This window comes from Aquila chrysaetos, chromosome 21, assembly GCF_900496995.4.
Source record: "Aquila chrysaetos chrysaetos chromosome 21, bAquChr1.4, whole genome shotgun sequence".
NCBI classification, from domain to species: domain Eukaryota; kingdom Metazoa; phylum Chordata; class Aves; order Accipitriformes; family Accipitridae; genus Aquila; species Aquila chrysaetos.
The window spans coordinates 15,013,924-15,036,078 of NC_044024.1; the positions used below are offsets into that span (position 1 = coordinate 15,013,924).

Here is a 22,155-nt window from a genome sequence, read left to right on the forward strand (position 1 = left end):
CGGAGGAGTGTGCATCTGCATGTGCACCCAGCAGCAATGAATGCAAGGCAATAAATACATTTAGTTTCAACCTTCAAAGTGAGCAGGGGTTTATTACTTCTGGAACACTAAGGGAGCAAAAGCAAAGAAAATGTTGAAAGGCTGTGCAAAATACTTGGTACATTTTAGATGTCTTCTTCCCCTGTTTATATATTTCAATTAGGTTCATTACTATAGTTGGAATGAATGGCTTGTTAGCTGGGGAAAGCAGTTGTTTTCAGTAAACAGCATCAGAAGGAAATGTGATGTAGCGAATTTCAGGGATCAATCATCCAGGTGACAGTTTTAATGTGGGAACAGTGCGTATACATCACAGGAAGCAGAAATGTCTTTTTTTTAATCAAGAGGAGGTGATCCTATTTCCTAGCCCGTGACTGTAATTTGAGTCAACAAACAGAAGCAGAATGTCCCGCGCTTCCTTCTGAAACCTGTTGAGATCGGTGCGTGACTTTCTGTTGTCTTCAGAGGATGGGGATGAACTGCAGAGTCCCTGCGGCTGCAGGCAGCACCTCCTGCCACCAGTAGGCTGTTAAACTTGGAGGGACTTCTGGGGTGGACAGAGCAGGGATTTGGCAGGTTTCCATGTCTGTGGAAATCTGTCTCACGGGGGCATGTAATGGGCATTCAAAAAAGGGATACGAACCGGCAGATCTTGCTTGACTGCCGGGTGCAGATGCCTGCAGGCACCCCCAGTACCCAGCCTTGCCATCCAGCCATGGAGCAAACCTGTCAGCCAGAAGCCATCTTGAGCATATGAAACCGCCTGTGCCGGGGAGCAGGTATGGGCTCGGCACGCCGCAGGTGAGCGTGGGACCTCGGCCATGGTTCATCTGGGGTGTGCGGTCCCTCACCACATGTACAGCTAGGTGGGTTTGCATGCTTTTGCGTGGTGAGGGTGGCTTAGTATGCCATCGGTGTGGCATTAGGCAGCTCTGGGCGCTGACAGGCTGTCTGCAGCCTTCTTGTGACCTGTCTGCAAGCAGGCTGCAGGCTGCCAGCAAGGCCCTGAGTGTATGAAAGCAGCAGATCACGGAGACGCTTGTGGGGCTGTCCAGCAAAAGCCCAGCAAACCCCAGTCCCAAGTGGTTGTTTTCAGTGGCAGCATTTTAGGCTTTCAACTTCATATGGTGCTGAAGCCCATGTGGAAGTAGAAGTACCTGGGTTTTGTCAGTGACTTTGTTCTTCTCAAATTTATAGTGCAGAATAAGCTAGCGGGAAGTGTGTTTTGGCTGCATGTAGAGTATCATATTCTACTTGATAGGCAATGGAGAGAAAGTAAGTAAGAGAATGTGATGCCCAGCAGTGGTCAAAACCCAGTCTTCGGGCTCCCCGTAGAAGCCCTGTGTCAGGAGATTCAGGCTATCTGCTTCAGATCAAAGGATGACCCTTGGTTTCAGCAGCAATTTGTGCTCTGAGAACCTGGATTAAGTTCCCAGCCCTGACAGATACTTTCTGGCCTTTTGGGGCCATTTATGTAGGCTCTGAAGAGCCTTTGGGAGTGTGGGCCTCAGCTCCATGATGGCAGCTTCCCAGGTAAAAAAATAGGCTATTAACATTTCCATCCTGTCAGGGATGTTGCAGAGGTAAACAAGAAGCATTACAAGACAGTCAAGTCCCGAAGGTAGACAGATGGGGCTGTAATAACGTGCATTTTGACCAACCAAACCATTGGCAACGACTGGCAATTTCTGCTCTGGGCCATGTCCGCTGCTGAGCTGTGTGCCCAAAGTGCCAGAGGAAGGGTCCTGCCACCCGCCTCGCCCCAGCCCCGCCAGTCTCCCTTGAGAGCATTTCATGTCTTGAAGTTTGCTTTTTTCCTTTTTTTTTTTGTTTAAGTCAAGGAATTAAGGGACTTAATTCAGTTTCGTCCCTCAGAAAGACACAGTAACTCTTGTAGGTTTTTTTGCTGGACTTTACAAGGAAGAGGGATGCAAGCTAAGATCTGTGACCTCTGATTTTACAGAGCTCTTTTTTCAAGCTGAACTTGATTAATGGTTTTTGTAGTTGTAGAGACTTGCAATTCCTAATCTCTGTCTCCTTTTTTTTTTTTTTTTCCATAGAAAAAAAAGTTTAATTGAGTTTATGGTCAAAAATTTCCAACCAAGTGAGGGGAAAGGTCTTGAGTCCATTCAGACCCCTGAGTCTTCAGAGACAAAATTTCACAGTCCTTCAGGTTTCCTGAAACACTTAGCCACTTATGTCATCTTGTGTAAATGCTTCAAGGGCTGTTCCTGATACTACAACCAAAGGTTAATGGCAGACTAGTCTCCTGTTGATTTTGCTTTTCTAACCAGGATGGCTGAAAAGGTTGTTAAAAATAATTATTAAAGAAAAATAATCTCTTTTGTACAGCTAAGGCTAAGCTGTAAAGGTAGTACAGGAGATTTGCATTAATACCAAATTGAAAGATGAAGGCAAATACACTGATGGTCGGTACACTTTTTTCTGTTCCAAAATGTGGCTTATTCTTTTAAACCAACATAATGGCTTTGAAAGTGTGGATAACATGGAACACAGGCAATCAACAGTGTGTGTGTGTGTAATTCACGTTTTATTAATACGGATTTAAATTAAGTTGTCACTTGCTATGTGCAGCCATTGAAAAATGAGTTCATTGAAATGCTGTGATACAAAGTGCAGATGGGGCGGGAGAACTGACATTTTAAACCAGTATTCTGAAGCTGTTACTTGTGCCACTTGTACCAGTGCTTTACATCAGTGTGCCTTGCTGTCATTGAGTGTTATGTGCACCGTCATGCTGGTCCAGGCATAGGGGTGCGTGTAGGTGTGACACTAAGTGCAAACTAGCAGTGATCCTTTTTCTGCCTATAGAGACTGAAAAAGGAACCTCCCTTAGCATCGGTTTACCTCCGAGTAAAGAGGTGATAAGCATACCACCTTACATGGGAAAGAAAGGAAATTTTATTTAACTAAATTTTCTTGAGGACTTGTAGTGTAAATTGAAACTTTGGGCTAGGTGTTTAGGCAATCGATTAGACATAATCCCGCAGAAGTGAGGCTCTGGTCTGTACACATAAAGCTTTCGTGTCTGTGTTGCTAACCATCTGGGCAGGCACTTCTGTCTAAAAATCTGTCCCTGCTTAGAGAAACAAAAGAATTCTTGTAGGTGCATATTCGCTGTAGTAAGGCATCAAGAAACTAGATGGACTTCTGATGTTATGTGGACAGCTGCGATATTAATTAAAAGCTTTCTAGTCTGGAAGCAAAACAAATCCTAAATACAATTCAGATTGTAATTAGTATAAAAATGACTGGAGTTAGATGAGCAAAGTCTATAATTTGTATGGTCTTCTATTCTTCTGATGACTAGCTCATGTCTAATGACATTGGAGAATATGTAAATTGATCAGCAGGTGAAAATGCCCTTGACTGGGCAAATTATGTGTAGTAGTACCTTCCTCATGCCAATTGAAAGCACTAACAGATTTAATATGTATCATCCATAGCTGAGGTGAGCTGTTCACAGAGCAAAATTAGACTGTAACAGATACAGCCCATTATTTGCCCCTCAGTAATTGTTTTCTCTTCTAAAATACAAACCAACATTGAAGAACGATGCTAAACCTAATTATAATAACTGTAATTTGAAAAATACAGGTACGCTGTCCAGTGTGGTTACAAATGCACTTAGTAGCTGACAGGCAGTTTAAATATTTTCATGTGGAATCTGGGGGCTTGCTGGGGAGGACATGATGTGAATTTAAAATGATTATCCAGACGTCATTGGACAAGTGAATAACGAGCTGACTGGCCTAGTAAATCATGTGAACCTGTCAAATGTGGGAACACGTTGGGGAGGAGATGATGTCAAGTAACAGTAACTTAGCAACCTGGCATTTAGCTGTCCAGAGAATGAGTAAGAGTAGCCACTTTTAAATAGCTGAGTAAATAAATGAATCCCTATATGTCTTAGGTGTGCTATAAAAATAGTCCAGCACCGTATGTTTTGTGTCAGGCTGCTTCTTTCTCCAGGATAAGGTGATTTATTATTTCTATTGAAATGAAAAAATGGATTGAAAAGTTAACCCACGTGTAAATGTGTATCTGCGGCCTTTGTCCCTCAACTGGCGTGCAGCCCTTGGAAGCACGTAAGGAACAGGGTAATAGCCTGCTTTGAAAAAGGCAATGTGTTAGAACTGTAGGGTTTTTTTTTTTCTTTAGACTTTGCTTGTGTACATGAAGATTTGGATGGATAAAAACAATTATTTTCTTAGCAATTTCCAAGCCATTGCATTTTCAGCTTTTTATCAGCATTTTCTCAATGGAGGCAGAACCAGTGTCTGCTCTCACATCAAAATAAATCAAGGGGTAATTCCACTGACCTCTGATCTCATTTGAGTTCATTGAATTCTTCTTCCTCCCACACTTGTATAAATTGGCAGCAGCTCCACTTACGTTGCTGCTGCTGTTATTAAATAAAAAGGAGTTACCACTGCATTACTTTAGGTATACATAAAAGCAGCAACTAGTCCTTTGCTGTGATGACTCTCTAGACATAGTCTCACTGCAGAAAATGGAAATGCTGAGTAGTTCTTTGAGAATAGCTCATTCCTGCTTTGGTAGGTGATCAGCTCAATTCTCGTCTCAGTACCACCACAATTCCAGGAAGGTCAAAAGAAGCCTTTTCCCAGCATTTTGTGCACTGTCCAGCTGTATACACGCATGCATGGTGAGATCAATAGTTAGAGTCATTCAAAGACAGCCTGGTGTAGGCTTGAAGTGCAAAAGGCTCTTTGGGAGTTGGAGAATGCATCCTTAGGTCTTCCCAGTCTAGAGCAGACCGTTAACACGGAGGCTCGCCTTGGCCACTGTGAGTTACGCCCAAACGCAGCAGAACAGGATTATTCAAGTTTTTGGCCATTCACCTTTACAGTGACAACATTAGGGTGCCACACATGAGAAAGGCACCCCAGGAGCATTATCCCAAAGCTGCCTATATTAACTTGAAGGTACGTAATGTAGAAAACGCACAGCTAACTTTAGGCTAGCTGAGTAGGAAGTTGGCATGAGTCAATGCTCAGGTACTTAGCGTATGAGGTTGGTTTCGTGGGCCACTGTTGTACTGCTGGCATGGCACAAGTTAGGTATGAGAGGAGTTCACTTGTGATGTAGATATATACTATAAATCTGCTTTGTGCTGCCAGATCAACGCAAAGCAGACTTCATGCTGTTGGGGAGGTGACGGGGAGAAAAGGTTGACTGTCTGATCTGACAAATGCGTGTGGGTGTGCAGTGTTTCCTGTATTCGAAAGGTGGTGTTTTGCACCTGCCTGTTACAGGGATAAATGCCTCTTCAAGATGTAAGGCAGCAAAAGATTAGACCTTTGTCAGGACAGACAAGCAAGGTCTGATTCCAGCCTGCAGGCACATTTATCAAATAAAGGTTTTATTTTTGTAGCAGTATTAAAGAAATTATTTAGCAAAGCACTTTGAAATGTAAAATCTGATCATTACGTGCGTCTATTGCAGCCTGTCTACACTGTAACAATAAAAAAAGATTGCAAAAGGTATTCAGGAAAAGAGAGAGAGATTGCAGTGCACCTATTTCAAACTCACTATTCAATTCTGTTTTCTTATCTCCGTAACCATAATATTTTAACATATATTTTTGTACTGCCACATTGAAATATTGCTGATTTCAGTAGTATTATATAATTCTGCTATCATTGCTAGATTTACTGTTGCTACTAAAATTACTGTAAAGTGAGCTGACATCACAAGAGTTTGGACACGTATTACTGCTCCTGAAGAGAATGAAAGCACTCTCATGAGAAATGAATGACTAAATGAAAAAGTGTTAATTCTTAGCTATTTTCCAGGCTCTTCAGCATCTCTTTTGCACCAAAACAACCACTTCTAGTTTCTCTTCCTCATTGACAGTGACCTCTGAAATGATCCGCTGTGTATTGCAGCATGTTACATGCTTGGCATCCTCACTCTGATTCAGTACTCTCTTATGATAAAAATAATCATATTTTATGAGAATATACAAAATAATTTTTTAAAAGCCAGTTCAAACAAGAAAGTAATTCAAGCAAAGTCATTCTCTTGGAGGAAAAGATACTAAGTTTCGCAACTTCTGCAGAAGATCAGGTGCACCTTCTGCAGCACTTAAAAATTTTGGTCACTTCATATACTACTTTTTCAAATACTTCTAAGTTTTGTAGTTCCAGAAATAGCTGGAAGTGAAAGAGACCAAAAAATGTGGGAAAACAAGTTGATGGGGTCTTGTAGTTGAGTGGAGACTATCATAAAACTAAGATTCCTACTCCAGATTTGCAGACCCATGGGACCTGACTTCCCATCCCTTTTCATCATTGTAAATAAGGAGTAACTCCTTATCTTTGAGTGAAAGTGCAAGAGAAAATAGACCCAAGGAATCTGGGATGTCAGATCAACTTTGACCTTTTGTATGCTCTCATGAACAAAAAAGGCCCCAAGTGCTGAACTCAATGGAAAATTTTAAACACTTCTACACTGTTGTAGTGTTTGGCTCTAGCTGTACCAGGTATCCTCCCTTAAGGAATTTGTGGGCTGCACAAATTTATGTTGTATAAAAACAGGATTAGGAACTTCAGAGCCTGTTGTGTGCCTGTCCTGGAGTACTGCTGCCGATTCCAAAATGACCAGTAACAGCTACTGCTGGCACAGTATGCAGTGCGGTCAAGCAGAAAACCCATCTGAAGCTCCTATACTCCACTTACACGTCTTACTGCCAATGTACTAAACAAAAAAAGCTAGTCCTATTTTGAAATGTAGGTAGTAGAATATTCCTCTGGTCTCAGATTAATCATTTCTGTTATTTCATCTTGTCCTGTCAAAATGAAACATGGTTAAATATGGGCATTGAGTGTTTAAACTGCTAGCAATGTTGCCTTTCATTTAAGTAGATTAATAATGTGTACTCTACATAACAAATTGCTTTAGGCACAGAATAAAGACATTGAAAACATATTAAAATTGAGTTAGGCTTTCTGAAATGAATGCATGCTTTAGAAACAATTCTGGTTTGAAATGACAAAGTCTGTAGCATCTTCTGTGGCTCTTTATCTCACAAAAGGGAAGGGCTCATTTTTGCAGCCCTGAGGGCAAGTGTTGCGGGTTTTAAGTCCCAGTAGGAAGCCTCCCCATAAGTCAGCACTGCTGAAGAAGCTGGTGGGGCCCATGAAGGATAAGTAGGCCATATGTGGTTAGTCAAGAGAAACAGAGCTAGGAAAAAGCTAGACAGACTTGCAGTGTCCAAGGGAAGACAGGGCTGGAAGATGTAACTGAATGAATTTTCAGGAAGAGTTTCAAGAGCTCTCCTCTTTGAAGTTCTCCTCTGAAGTTTCAGCTGGCCATGACAATCAAAACCTAAAAAAATTGGTTGATGGTTAAAAAAATATATGTAAGGAAAGAACTAGAGAAATGAAAAAAAAAGGACCAAAACCGGGCCAGATACTTCAGGTATGCTCAGTTTCAGTGCTTTAACTATACCTGCCATGTTGCAACCTTTGATGCTTCACTGCTCTTGTGCTCTTAGAAGGAAAGTAAACAGGACAAAGATGATGCCTGGAGTAAACGTGAAGTTAGAACTTTGAATCTCATTGTTGCTGTCAGAGGAAATGGGCGGAAGTGTTCTGTTACAGCAGATAACCAGGAATATTTGTTGCCATTTTCTTCATGTACTGCAGTCTAAATTTAACCCAAATCACTCCTAATCTCTTCTTCTTAAGGCAAGAATACAGACACCAACTGAGTTATGGGCCAAGAAGTATTTCTCCCTGAGACACCGCCTGGATGAGCAGGCAGACTTTTCCTTTGGAAGAGTCATGTGGTGACACGCTATCAGCCTTGCCAGCCTCCATGGGCTTTGTGGAAGCCGCTTAACATGGGAAGGCAGTCTTGGCAGTCATCATCTGTCTTAAGTTCAAGTTATTCCACATTCTGTTAGGAGAATAGTTCTGGAAGCCGCCTTTTTGGGGGGAGCAATTTATGTCTTTGCTACTTGCCATTGATCCGTAGGCTTTAAGACTGTCATGCAGCATAGTCAGTGGAGCTCTTTCTGAAGGTGTCTTCCTTCTTACCTGTGGACATTGTTTCAGCTGTCAAAGTCGTCAGAATACAGCACTTCACACCTGCCAGTAAAAGACAGATATGTTCCATCTTCCCATCTCTTTGAACATCCTCTGAATAAATCTTTGAATACATAGAGACTCAGATAAAACATCCTACCTTTAATCTTCCTATATAACCCTGAGATGCCTCTTCGCTCCACAGTGTCTCCTTCTATGAAATGGGGAAATAGAACCTCACCCACACTGCCATCATGCTGCGAAGTTAAATTAGTTGCTAGCAAAATGCATTGAGGTCCTCAGCTGGAATTACTGGTGTTATAATTGTGCAAAAGCAAGGCTCAATCAGATATTTAAAATTATGCTACATACTGTGGCTTATCCATTTCTGTAGAGAATTTCTAACATTTCTTTAAAGAAAGCGTGTCATTGAATTTAATGTTCTGAGAAACCTTATGAACTTCCAATCTATTTTAGCCATATATTTCAAATTGTGCTTATAATTGTGTTTTTTATTGAATATGTAAGTTCCTTTCAATTTCTTAATACAGTACATGGGTTTTAATACACATTTGAGAAGAATGCACACTGTGGATGGGAGGCACTTTTGAGCGTTTTCAAATTGTCACAGTAAAATTGTCCGATTTGTTTAATTAGCCTGTAGATCCTGCCACATTGATTTATGTCAGCTGTGTAACAATTTCTTTGGATAGCCAGAAAATCTGACCAGAATGCTTTTTTTTTTTTTTTTCCCCTCCGCCAAAGAATTTCTCACATTTCTTTTTTATTTAAAAGCAGTCATACAGGCACCCAGCTTTGCAGAAGTCAGCTGAAGAAAATGTCAGGCTGTAGCATTAGAAAGGAAGATGATTTTATTAGTTCAAGGCGTTGATGTGTTTGTTGACCATTGTTCAGAGGCAAGAGATAAAAACTGACTACAAACATGAATCTGAAGTTCAGACCTAAGTGCCCAGATTTACATTTGTTCAACATTCTGCATACACTGTTTATTCTACCTGCTGCAAGTGTTACTGTATTGCCTTCCAAGGCTCCCAGGGTGAGGGCTCTGGTGTAGGTGTCACTAGAAACCCTGTTCTCAACAGTTCACAGCTCTTCTTTAAATATTTCCTCTGTTCCACAATTTCTGTGCAACGTCTAAGCAAATATTTGGGGCGGGGAGGTAGAAATAATACCTACTAGTACTTTGCAGGGTGAAACAGGAACAACATGGACACACATGGACTTAGGAGACTTGCATGGTTTGCTAATGGGAAAATTAAAAAAAGGTAGGGTAGTGTTCGTTGCATTTGCTGCTGGTTGAGTGGGTGATTTAAGGCATGAACCAAATTTCACCTATGGAGCCAAGGTGGAAAATGGTAGGTACTGATCTCTTGTGAGAAATGCTTTGAGATCTTCCGATGGAATTTATTGCACAAGCATTGACTGTTAAAGGCCCCTTTGGGCTTTGTAGTCCACTAATTTCTTTGCCATGAGTATATCCTGCTAAAGAATATGTTGTTTGTGTACCCCAAGGTACAGTAACCTTTAAAAATATTCTTCTGAGTCTCAGAAAAAAAACTTGGTGTTTGGTTTGTAGGAGAACATTCCCAGTAGTGATTTTTAATTTTTTTTAAATCAAGCCAATTAATCCCTTCCCACTTATTCCAGTATTTTATCATTTCTAACCTCTTGAGTCCCTAATCTTTTCAATAAGAGGTCTGAGCTGCCAGTTTATCAGAAAAAGGAGTGTTGTACCAATCAAATGAAAACTGGTGCTCAGATTTTTTTGAACAGCAGCCCCTTGTCGTTCCTGAGTTCAGACAAAAACAAAGAACACAGCTTCAACAGTGAGGCGTTCACTGGAGGCTTCTTTCCATGAAAATAGTTATCACTCCTTTTTTCCTTGGCAATTGAGTCATTGTTGCTTTTAAAAGAAGTTGTCATGATCTCCTCATTACCATTTTTCTTAATATGATAAGTGTAAACTACAAGAAAGCTATCATGTTTGAAAGGATACAGGAACCCTAAGGAATGTTATACTAACTGCTTGTGCTCTTTGAAAAGGCTTAGACTGGGAATTTGACTAAACGTATCATTCTGTCTCCTTTGCAGCAGCATTGTCATTTTATAGTGTCTTTCACTTATAACACAAGTTACGCTTCAAAAAGAATACTGTGTTACTGCATCTAGCCTTTGTATCTCTCCAGCAAAGTGAGATCAACAACTCCTTTTGGTAATTGCTTGAACATGATAATACATTGCACTTGGTACTAAAAAAAAAAAAAGTATTCTTTGGCAGGTTTATTCCAGTTCATCTTTGTATGATAACTGGTAATTGTCAGTGTTTGACACCAGCTGGAGTTGCAAATAGCACTAACTGCTTAGAGCTAACTAACAACCATGGGTCTGCTGGGTGGTCCTTTCTTGGGCTTGCTCCAAGTTTGTTCCAGATTGCTCATATGACCCCTGATAAACTATTACTAATGAACAGTTTGCTATTCCTTTTTGGGCATCTACAAGCAACAAAGACAATACATGTCATCGTCTAGTAATGTACATATATAATTTTAAATGCTGGAGCACCAAACTCACTGCATTTTAGTGCTGTGGCTTTTGTGTCCTATTCAGCGGTTTTCCTGTGGGAAAAAAAAGTAGTGTAGTGTTTGGAGATGGGAAGGTTATGGACTTTGCCCTTTTTCAGCCCTGTTTTTAGGATTTAGTTTGTTTCAGTGTAGTTTGTTGTCAGAAGGTTTTAAAAAATGCAGGCATGGGAGGAGGATATATTAATCTGGTGTATAGTCTGAACATGCTGATTTCAGACGTTAGGATTGCTCTCTGTGGGACCAAGCATCCTCAGCTGTCATACGTCTTAGTGGCAGTTCTGAGTATTTAATGTTTCCAACCTCAGACTTAGTAGCTTTGTAAGAAAGAACGAGCTGGGAAATGAGGAATCAAATGCATGCATGTGACAGTGGGAATCTGTCTACCAGAAATACTCTGAAGCCTCCGTACCTTAAGGGAGATCAAAAAAGACCTCAGCATGTTTTGGCTTCGGTTTTCTTTACTCTTTAAGCTGGCTTACTTGGGTAAGACTGACATGCCAAAAAAGTATATGTTGTATCAAAACATCTTCTATAACATACATCCATTTTTTTCTACACCTGTTAGCTTAGCAGGAGTGGATCAAAGGAGAGTGTTGGCATGATTTACGGGACACACAGATGCAGGAACAGACCTGCTTCAAGGCACAAGCGAGGAAAAGGAAATCCAGACTGAAATGTTTGTTCTTTTCCAAAGGCTAAAATTACTGTAATAAATGCCAGGTCGCATGATAGGGTTTCAGGTGGCTGCTTAGGTCTTTCTGTAAGAGAAGAGAATTAAAGGGTTGAGTGTGAGAGGCAGCGAGGACACTACCTCTCTGTTACAGACCAGAACCCGTAGTATATTTTTTGGCAAACATGCTAAGCTTTTAACGTTACAAAAAACCAGGGTGCCAAATTAGAGGATCCAATGATCAGGCTTCAGTTTGAAGTTTTCTGTCCATCCAGGGCTCGCTGACTGCTGATCAAGCTGGCTATGTTGTCTACCCAAGATTTTCCAGCCAATATTCACTGTTCACAGTTTCCAGCCAGTATTCAGAAGTTCCACCACTGCCCTAGGCATTGCATAAGACAAAAAATGAGACAGTCTTTGCCCTCAAAGCATTCATAGTCTCTGATGTAGGCACTGGGAAGATAATCATACTCCGTAGGGGAGTGTGCATTCTTCATACACTAAGGGAGAAGCAAGTTTTCAACTGGGACGTATGGTAGGGAAAACATCACATAGATGAAGAAAAGGAAATGGTGAAAAAGGACAACTTCTGTAAGGGCAGGTTTGAGCTTTTCTAGGTGTTCACTGTGTCTTCACTCCAGCCTCAGACCACTGATTTAATGGCATTACAGTTGACGTGTTGATGAGACCATGTGAGAGGGAAACACTCAACATCAAAAAGAAATGCTACCCTGGCACATGCACTCAGAAAAACCCACGCTGCAATACTGCTCATGTGGTAAGCAGAATAAAAAAGATCTGGCAAAGTCTTGGTTTTGAAGGCAAAACCCCCAGCTTTTGTAAAAGATTTCAATGTGTATTGTACAGCAGTGTGTGGTAGCTTCATTTCTTTGTGTTTGATGAGTAACGACTTGGAGTCCAATTTTAATGAAAGCAAATCATGGCTTACGCAAAAGAATTCAGCTTTAAACTCAAATAAGTTGCCTAACCTGGTTTCTTAATTTCCCCCTATGTGCTATTTCAGATAATTGATGCTCCTGTTTTAAGACTAAAGCTGGTGTCTTCTGGCACAAGTTGATGCTTTCAAATTCCTAGTGATTTTTTGACTCAGTTTCATCATATTGTCAGGATGTGGGTTATAAGCTGGTTACATGGGTCTAAAACTTAGTGCACAATGTAAAACTTGAACAGTTTCTGTGCTAAGCCTACAGAACGAGAAGTCTTGTAGTTTAGTAATTTAATTTTGCCTGATACTGAATTTGGAGGTTTTATTTTTTCACAACGTTGGCATAAGTGGCTCCAGAAATTAAATGCATTTTGTAATAAATTACATAGATAAGGTCTTGTCATGTGACTACATAATTCACTGTTGTATTTTGTATTAAAAAAACCATGAATTGATTACATCTGGCAACGTAAAGGAGATGGTGTAATGTATTGTATGAATGTGCATAGTGGAGTGCCTCAGGGTAGGTGCAGTCTTGTTTTGTAACTGTAAATTATAGTTCTGCTCTCCTCTTGGTGTGAACCCTAAGTTTCAGAGAAGAAAACAGGCGATTCAAGACATGCTTTTTTGCTTGTGAAGCTCAGGATGGATGGAACAAATTACCAGATTCCCTTAAACAAGTGCCAGCAGTGAATAGTTTCAAAACACAGTTGCTTATTTACTTGGAGAAATGTTGCCAATGTTTTTTAAATTGCAGAGATGAAATTATATGTTGGTATTAGTAACTTTTGAAAGAATTAGCTTTTTATTACTTATTGTGGCCTTTGTTTATATTATACTGTTGTACTGCCAGGATGTTATGTTGTATTTAACAGTTCAATGCATACTCCCTATCTCTTGGGGCCCTCATGAAAATTAGATGTGCCATCCCTGGAGATGGTTACCAACAAGTATCATTTTGAATAAATAAAATCAATGGGATATGGCTGTGCATCTCCGTGGGGATGAGAAGCTGCCAAGAACAGGAGGTACTGCATTGGCCATACTGTCCACAGCAAGACTCTGGTACTGCGCATTGGGCAACAAAGCCATTAGTTTAGTTACCAAGAGTGACAGATGAAGGATGCCTAGCTTTCTGTGCATACACCCGCATAAACACGGGGTTTAGTACACGTGACTGCAAGTACCTGAATATTTATGGGCGTATCATTAAGTATCATTAACTTTTAGGACTCTCAAGCTGGTGTTAGCTGGTGTTAACTGAATATCGAGTTCTGTATGCAGTATTAAACAGATAGGATCTCAGCATGGCTGAGAATTAGTAAGAATGGAGGATCAGGAGTTTACCCTCACAATTGCTCTGGTGTTCTCGAAGTGCCCTGTGAAAGGCACAGCACCGACCACTGTCCGCCAGCACCCTGGATGAGTGGGACCTCGAGTCTGACCCGTTCTGGCTGTTCCATGTTCCTGACCTGTCAGTAGATCTGTCCAAAAGAACAGTTATATGGAAACAGGAATACCTCACACGGCCCAGCATCTCACATGTGCTTGGCAAAACTTCAAAGCTTCGATCAGCCTCTCCTTGCATGCAGCCATTATGGCCTATCCTTAACAAACCCCACATATTCTGCAAATAGAGAAGAGGCCTCCTGCCTCTTTCGGATGGGAAGTGGCGTTACCTCAGTGTCATTATTCCTGGTCAGTACATGCCTGTCTTTGGACTCTCTGAAGGCTCGTGGCCTGTCACAAAGACAACACTGGCTCCCGCACATCTCTTGGACTTTCACTAGAAAGCTTAGGGAATGGTCTGAGACGAAGACAGCGTGGGTCAGAGAGGCAATCATACATGCAGCATGCAACTACCTTTGATTTCATGATTTCTCAGGCCTCACTTTTCCACAGAACTCTTAATTCTGTCTCATCATATAAAATTCGTCAAGAGAGCTCTCCCATGTGCTTCCTGTAAGGTTCTGTTTCATTTTTTACACTGTGTGATTCTACTTCACCGATTATCTTCTGTGAACCCCCCATGTCCTTCCTGCACTTTACTCATACAGATAACCTAAGCCTGACAAGAGCAGGGATACAGCTGCTGCGGATCTCTTGTTCTGTTGCAGTTCACCGTAACGATGTTTCTACAGCAGGACCCTTAGGGGCTTGTGCTGCATGTTCCTGAAAACGCCAAGAACTGTGAGAAGGTGCTCGAGGGCACAAAAGCTTCTTGAGACTGATTTGAAAGACAGTCCTGGGCAGTGTGAGCCACACTCAGGACAGTTTTTGACCATATAATCTTCCTGAGGTGGACCCTGAAGAAAATTTTCCTCATCCCCCTTGGAGAGAAGTATCCAACCTGCTTAACAGAGGAGCCTTGGGAATGAACTATTACATGCACAGCATGGACCATTTGGGGCCCGGGACCCAGCAGGAAGCTAAATCATTTGACAGCGTAGACACACTATTGTATAGGCTGTGGTTACTTTCAGGATTGTGATGGACTTGTTAAATTGGAAATCCGGTGGTAGGTTCATGTGGTGTAGCTTCATTACTCTCCCCCTAAAACAGCCTCTTGAGCTGAGATACCTTCTCACTGTAATGGAGCATTGTTTTTCTTCACATACACAAGATTGGTTAGAGCAGTAAGTACATCAATCATGATTTGCTATTTTTTATTGTTTTCTAAATGCTCTAAGCAAAGAATATGAGTGTTATTAGTTACAAAAGCTACAGTATGAGGAAAATACGTTGAAAAGTGTGAGGTATATGGGAGTCAGAGAGTATTGAGAAGCTCAACAGAAGCAGTCCATATTGCTATCACTTTCTTTGTGAATTTCCAAATGTTAACGAAGTAGGAAAGGAAAACGTATGTTGTAAAGTTTATAGTCAACCCCTATTGGCTTCTAAAGCAATTTCTATATTCATTTTCACTGAATATCATTTTTGTCTGTCTTTCCCCTTCATGTTAATATGGAAAGGAATATTAATTTACCATGGGAGGATATGGAATGCATCCCATTCCCCAGCTGGGCAAAGGGAACTTGTTTGTTGTCATTGATAAAACCCACAAGGTGAACACTGCGTCCCAGATTATGGTCAGGGAAATGGTTGCTTTTTGTAGAACAAACTCTAGCTTTTCAATAATGAACTCATGGGTGTATGCACTGTATTTCCAAATGGCTTTCTAGTAGTTTTTGGTACAGTAGCAAGATAAATTCTAGTACGACAAAGGCATCATTACAGATGCCGCCACACTGTTCCTCCAAAAATATGTACTGGGCACTAGCCACTGGTAATAAATTTGCTAAAACATTTGCATGAGTGAAAAGCTTCCTGCCTTAACATCCATACCAGGAAAACGGACTTTCTCTTGGAGGCCATCAGGCCATCACTGAAGTCTTTTTTTTTTCCCTTACAGGAAAAAAGATGTGGTATCCCTTTGATGCTGAGAATTTTTTAAAGTGCTGAAACATGATAATCAAATGCATATCCATGAATCTATCTATCATGTCCCTGTCAATACTGACAATGTATCAAAATCCCATTCTCAGCAAGCCTTTGGCCCAGTATAAAGGAGGCCAGATTACTGGTCAGGATATTCCCAACTGCTCATGCAAATTTTCCATTACTTCATAAGGAATATGAATGAAAAAAACCCTGTAGGTTTATTGCCTTTGTGTTCCTGTAGGCTTTAGTGTCACTTGCTTGTACGTGTATAAATATCTATATATTCATTCTTTCCTTAGCCTTTTCCCCAAAGATGAAACAGGTTGAGATGTTTTTTAATTCAGTATGCATCACACACATAAAATGTGGCTGCCCCTCATGCATTACTGGCTTTCTAGCAGAGAGAGTTTGATCAGGTTTGTATGAATGCAGAAACCAGAAAGATACTGTGAAACAAGACACGCTTTTTATTAAGGTTGCATTGATAAATAGTTAATAAAACATTAATAAATCATTAATAGAGTCTTTAATAAATGGTAAATCACTTAGTTATCTTTATTTCATCAAGGCAGTAGGTTGCTTAGCACCAGCTGTAACATCAAGTTTGTAATAACCTTAGAACATCTATTCATCCTATATTAATTTTTTCTGAATGCAACTTCAACATACTGTGTAACCAAAAATTGGAGAAAGTTTAAAGTAACAGATTTAGCTAAAAGTTAAAAGGACTGAGAAGGACAGTTGACAGAGAGAATACCACAGATAAGGTCTCTAGCAGCAGCGGCCTCTGACTGCATTTATTGCTAGCAATGTGTGCAGGGCTGCTCCTCCTCCTGCTCCTCTGGCTGCCCTCTAATGATGTGGGCAAAGTGTCGATCCTGAAACTGCCTTTGTGGACTCTAATGCCACAGAAGAAAAACACCGGGATTGTTCCTTTCTTCTGCCTTTTTGTGGTTCTGCTGTCCCCAAGAGAGGCAGTAAGGGTAGTGTTTGACCAACAGAGATCTATCAAACTACAGAACAAGAAAAAGGGCTGGGAAGGGTCTTAGAAATCTCATCATCTACTACACATTCCTGCCCCATTGCAGGAATCAATTCTGCCTAAGCCATTCCTGACTGATGTGTGCTAATCTGTTCTTAAGTGTGTTCCTCCAAAGATGGAGTCTGTGTAGCTCTCTGAGGAATCTGTTTCAGTGCTGCACGGTCCTTCCATTGGAGAGCTTTTTCTTATGTCTAACTGGAATCTTTTTGGCTGCAGTTTAAGTTCATATCCACCATAAAACTGGAGAACAGATTATTCTCTCCTTTAGCAACAGCTCTTTCTGTAATTGAAGGCTGTTCTTATGTCTCCCCTCAATTCTCCCAAGGGAAGTAGCATGAGCCCTATATCTTGGGAGACTTCAAATTAGATCAGGGTAAGCAGTTTAGAGTGCACTGTAGGAAGGGAAGCTGCCTCAGTAGGAACGCAGAGTACACAGCCTAGCTGCTTTTTTCCATAATGACCTCTTAGAGCCTGGCTCAGTGCTTTTATCTGTATTTAAAAACACTGCACACTTTCTTTTGAACAAGAAGGAAATGATGGAAAACTGAAATACAGAGAAAGGAAATAAATCTTGAAGGCGGCTATTAATTTTAGGGACTGGTTTTGTAAAGCTATTTACCATCTGCCCCATATCCCCTGTACTCAATTCTCTCGCTCTGACCTTTTCCTTAGAAACTTGCAAGCTTAAATCCTTCCCCAGTCCTCTTCTTCCATTTAAATCGTGATTTGGCCTTGTACCTCTGCAGCCCTTAAAACGTTTGCTTGGAGTATTTGTATTTTTGGTGATTCGTTAGATCGCATCTGCATGTCTCCTTCTTAGTTACTTACCTGAGGGCTTTTATAGCTGAAAAAAGCAGACTTAGCTGAAGAGACGAGCATGCCTAGCTCTAATAAATAAAGCACATGGAGTCAATTAAAACAATGTTTAAATAATTTTCAGAAAGGAGGATGCTTGATGTTACTACATCAGAGGACCACAGTGACTTTTAAGCCAACAAACTGTGCAGGTTTGCTTTCTCATTTAATCTCCAGGTCTATAAAAAAATGCATGCTTCCATAGCAGTCATCTACCCACTCCAACAGTTAACATGATTTTGGAATTATTTTAAGTCCAAACCATGTGAAAATAAATCCTAACTCAATTTTGCAGGATTACTTTGTTTCCATTAAATTCCTCTTTAAAGCATTTCATATGCTTGGTTTTATTATTGTTACTTCCAGGAATTTCTAAATACTTCCAAATTTGGATTGATTAAAGTTTTTTAACTTTTCCTGGGGGAAAAAAAAAAAAAAGAAAAGAAAAAAAAAAAAAGAATGCAATTCCCTGCCTCCTTTCCCAGGTGTTTACAAACCAAGATGATTATATATACATCTTAATGGATGGATGCATACACAACACACACAACATCTGTGTGGTTCTTTATAGTCATAACATATTAGAAGGTAGATATATCAGATTTCAAAAGTTAAACAAAATAGAGCTTAGCAAGTACTTAGAGATGAGGGACCTCCAAAAGAAACCAGGGCATAGCAAAGAATGGTGAAGTCATGTGGATGATTAAACAAATGACATCCTTTCTTCTGATTCTCCAAAGTAATGTGCATGTGCTTAAGGAACAGAGTAGGAGAGAGTTAAGCAAACAGTTACCTCTCTGCAGGATGTGGGGTTGGGGTTTTGACCCTTCACTGAAAACAGTGCAGTGCCATTTTTGCATGTCATTCTGTAGCTCAGTAGTGCTCTGTGTGAGCATAATATGCAGCTGTGGTGGTCGGTGTGGGGTTGCTGCCCATAGATTTTGAAGTGACATTTTTCAGATGAGTAAACTCAAAACTTTCTCTACGATCATTCAAGGTTCTTTGGTCAGCAGTGCTGCGGCACCTATCTGTAGGTAGATGTAGTTATGTTTCCTTAAGTAACTGTATGCTTCCTTATGACTTCCACACACAGTGTTTGTTTATGCGCTGAGCTTTAAATACTTGTGGTGTTTTGCATGTGTGGTCCTATCTGGAATTTTCTATCCAATAATTTTTATTACAGTGATAATAGAAGTGAAATGCTTCAATGTAGCTAGCTTGTACCTTTGTAATAGACTTTGATGCTCTCAAGGTCACACTGGAAACACATAGATTGGATAGTCCTAACCTCACTGAAGTTGACTTTTGCCTCTGACCTCAGTGGAGTCAGGATTTCTTACCTTGTAATTGAATTTCCTCAAATAATAGCAGACTCATTTTTCCTGTTCCTGCTGTTTTATGCTCAGGTGTCCCCTAACAGGGAGATGACTAGATTTGCTTACACTTCAGCCTGCCACGTTGGTACACCGTGGGCACTAGATGCATTCTGACAGTGAATATTATGAAATATTTGCTGGCATCACCTTCCCATGAATCCTAGGCTCTCTGTCCAGCCTTTTATGTGTGGGCAGGAAGAGACCGAGGTCAAGCCTATAATTGCCGTTCTAGAATATGCTTCATTTCTGCCTTCAATCAGGCTGCCTGTCCCTCTTTTAATTATGTGATATAGCCTCTGTTTCATCGTTTTGCTATGAAGAGATATGCCACAAAGCATCCTCTATGGCATAGGATTTGGCAGAGGCAGAAGGATTTGGATTATATTATCTCACAGAAAAGTTCACCGGATGCTTAAGTCTTTTTCTGCCTTCCTCTGCGCAGAGGTCAAACAATCAATGCGATATAATAGTGTACTTCTCATCATTGCGCTGAGCTGCCGCGGCCTCACCCACCGGGAGGGATGAGCTGTTCACTAGCTGCCTCTTTCCTCCTCATTGCTACCGTTTGTGCTTTCTGCAATGAAAACAGGCCCTGAGCTCCGCAGGCAGAAACCCAAAAGCTCATTCAGCAGTGCAGAGACATCTGCACCTTCCTCTGTCCCTGGGTCATTTGCACAAGGAACTGGCAAAGCTTGGCCCCAGGCTGCACTGTCTGTAGCTACGTGGCCCTTTAGATAAGCTGCAAGTGCGTCCATGGTACGCTGCGCTGGTGGAGGCAGAGCAGCAGAGCCCAGTGGGGCTGAGCTGCCGACCAGCCCTGCCCTCCTGCCTCTGCCAGGACTGGGTGAGGGCTTCTCTCTGGAGTGGTCGTACCTGGGCTTTGTCCCTTGAGGGGCTCAGCCAGACCTTGCTGCAGTAGCAGCATTGCTAAGGGTGGAAATTTGATGGGCTTCAATAAAATACCAGTGTCTAACAGGAGCTTGGGGGAAGTTTACGTGTCCGCCTGTCCCATTGACTGAGGACCGTGATGCATTCTTTTCTTTTCTCTCTCCTAACCTCCTGTATGACACATGATTTGTGAGGGACAACTGGAGACCTGAAACTTGCTGGCTGTATCTTCAGTGAATTATACATTAGCATCCAGCTGTAGCCACCCAGGCTATGTCTTTAGCCCAAATGGACCCACCACACGGCCCTTTTGACAAGTTATATTTTCTTAGTTATGTTATATTTTTATTTGTGGAGTGTATCCAGTGGTTGTCATGTTACCTACAGAAATTTGTGTGTTCATAAGCTTTGTTGTGACCGGCCCTGGGCTTGACCAGTGTAAAATAGCAGCTGGGAAGTTTAGTTTACTGCGGTCAGGATTATGGCCATTGCATGCAAAATTTCCTAGACCAGACCCTCTTTTGCTCTTTGTCTCCCTTGTCTCAAGAAAGAATCCTTCCTGAGCTTTGTAGGCAAAGAAAAACAACCAAGACAAAGATATAACAGATTACCAGAGACAAGTATTACTGCCTCTCTGAATATTTATTAAATTAAAAACAAAGATAAGAGAGAATGGAGCAGCATCAACCATAAAACACACTCATTAGAAGGCCATTTACAAGCTCTGCCTAAAACAACATTTTTGCAGTTTTTCTGTTTTACTGATTTTTCCCCCTACCCTGAACCTAAGTCCCAGTCTGCTCCCACCGAGCTCGGTGGGACAGCGATTCTAGGCCTCAGTATGAAAAAGCAAGGTGTGCTTTTCTGCTTGTATTTCACAGGCATGGGCATCCAGGAGATTTCTTTGAAGATAGTTGGAACATGTGTGTACAAATGATGAACTAACACACTGATACAGAAAATGAGCGTGGTGCTTAGATGGTCTGGTAGGCAGGTCTTCACCAGAGACTTGGATTTCCTAGTTAAGTATGGGCTTTCTGTGTAACCCTGTGCAAATCACCTCATCTCTGTCCCGCATTTTAAAATGGAATCGATAGTGCTCTGATGCTGTGACATTGCATACCACAGTAAGTGCCTATGGCCAGTGCTATGAGAAGATGCTTTGGTGCATAGGGGACTGTCCCTGATCTCTTCTACGCCACGCATTCATGCTGCAAGCCCACTCTACCTTTTTCTAGACCTGCCTCTGGTTTATTTGGCCACTAAGCAATCTTGAATAGGGTTACATTTTGCCACCATGCAATTTTCTATAGGGTTGCATCCAGTGCAGTACCGGAGGGATCCACTTCCTGCTTGGGCTTTGCAGGTAAAACCCTGTTCTATACGTCTGATGGCTTCATTCATACAGCTTGACAGTCTGACCACAGAGGTGGAGTCAGCTGCCACGTGATGAAGACACAGACGGTCAAAATTTTCAAGAGTAAAACCTGTCCTCACCCTCGTTCCCAGGAGGTGCTGCCTGTTGGGTAGTTAAGGTGTTCATCTACCACATAAGGATGGGTGGTGACGCTTCCTTAAGCAATTGCATCTCCAGGCTCAGTGGAGAATACGTGATCATTTTTTCCTCTCTTTCTTCTTTATGTACATGAATTTGTTTTCAAAAACATGTCTATTTTCTTCCCTAGGAGATGACCCATTCCTGGCCTCCTCCTCTTACTGCTATTCACACTCCTGGCAAGGCTGAGCAGACCAAGTTTTCTATCCCAAGCAAGGTACAAATAGGCTATTACCAGTGACCTGATTAACATTCTGTTCTGTTGAGTGTTCTTCGCTGGAGAGTTTATTTTTGTAATTGGTTCCATTTTCAAAAATTTCTAAGACTATTTTTAGTTGGAAATTCCCAATCAGACTGTTGTTACTAGTAGGACTGCTTATTTAAAGCTGCAGAAATTCCAGTGGAAGCAGAGCGAAATTTATCTCTCTTGTTATAAGAGTCTTTCTACTTCAAGTACAAATATCATAGAATCGTAGAATGGTTTGGGTTGGAAGGGACCTTAAAGATCATCTAGTTCCACTCCCCCTGCCGTGGGCAGGGACACCTTCCACTAGACCGGGTTGCTCAAAGCCCCATCCAACCTGGCCTTGAACACTGCCAGGGAGGGGGCATCCACAGCCTCTCTGGGCAACCTGTTCCAGTGCCTCACCACCCTCACAGTGAAG

The 22,155-nt window shown here is 41.4% G+C and overlaps 1 protein-coding gene across 3 annotated transcripts in view; it reads left to right on the forward strand.

Moving 5' to 3' along the window:
- The window catches only part of AFF2 (AF4/FMR2 family member 2), a 350,925-nt gene that overhangs the window by 187,309 nt on the left and 141,461 nt on the right, over positions 1–22,155 (forward strand). For all 3 annotated transcript variants that reach the window (XM_029996601.2, XM_029996599.1, XM_029996600.2), the window contains exon 5: positions 21,621–21,707. In XM_029996601.2, coding sequence (XP_029852461.1) covers positions 21,621–21,707 — 87 coding nt within the window. The remainder of the gene's footprint in view (positions 1–21,620; positions 21,708–22,155) is intronic.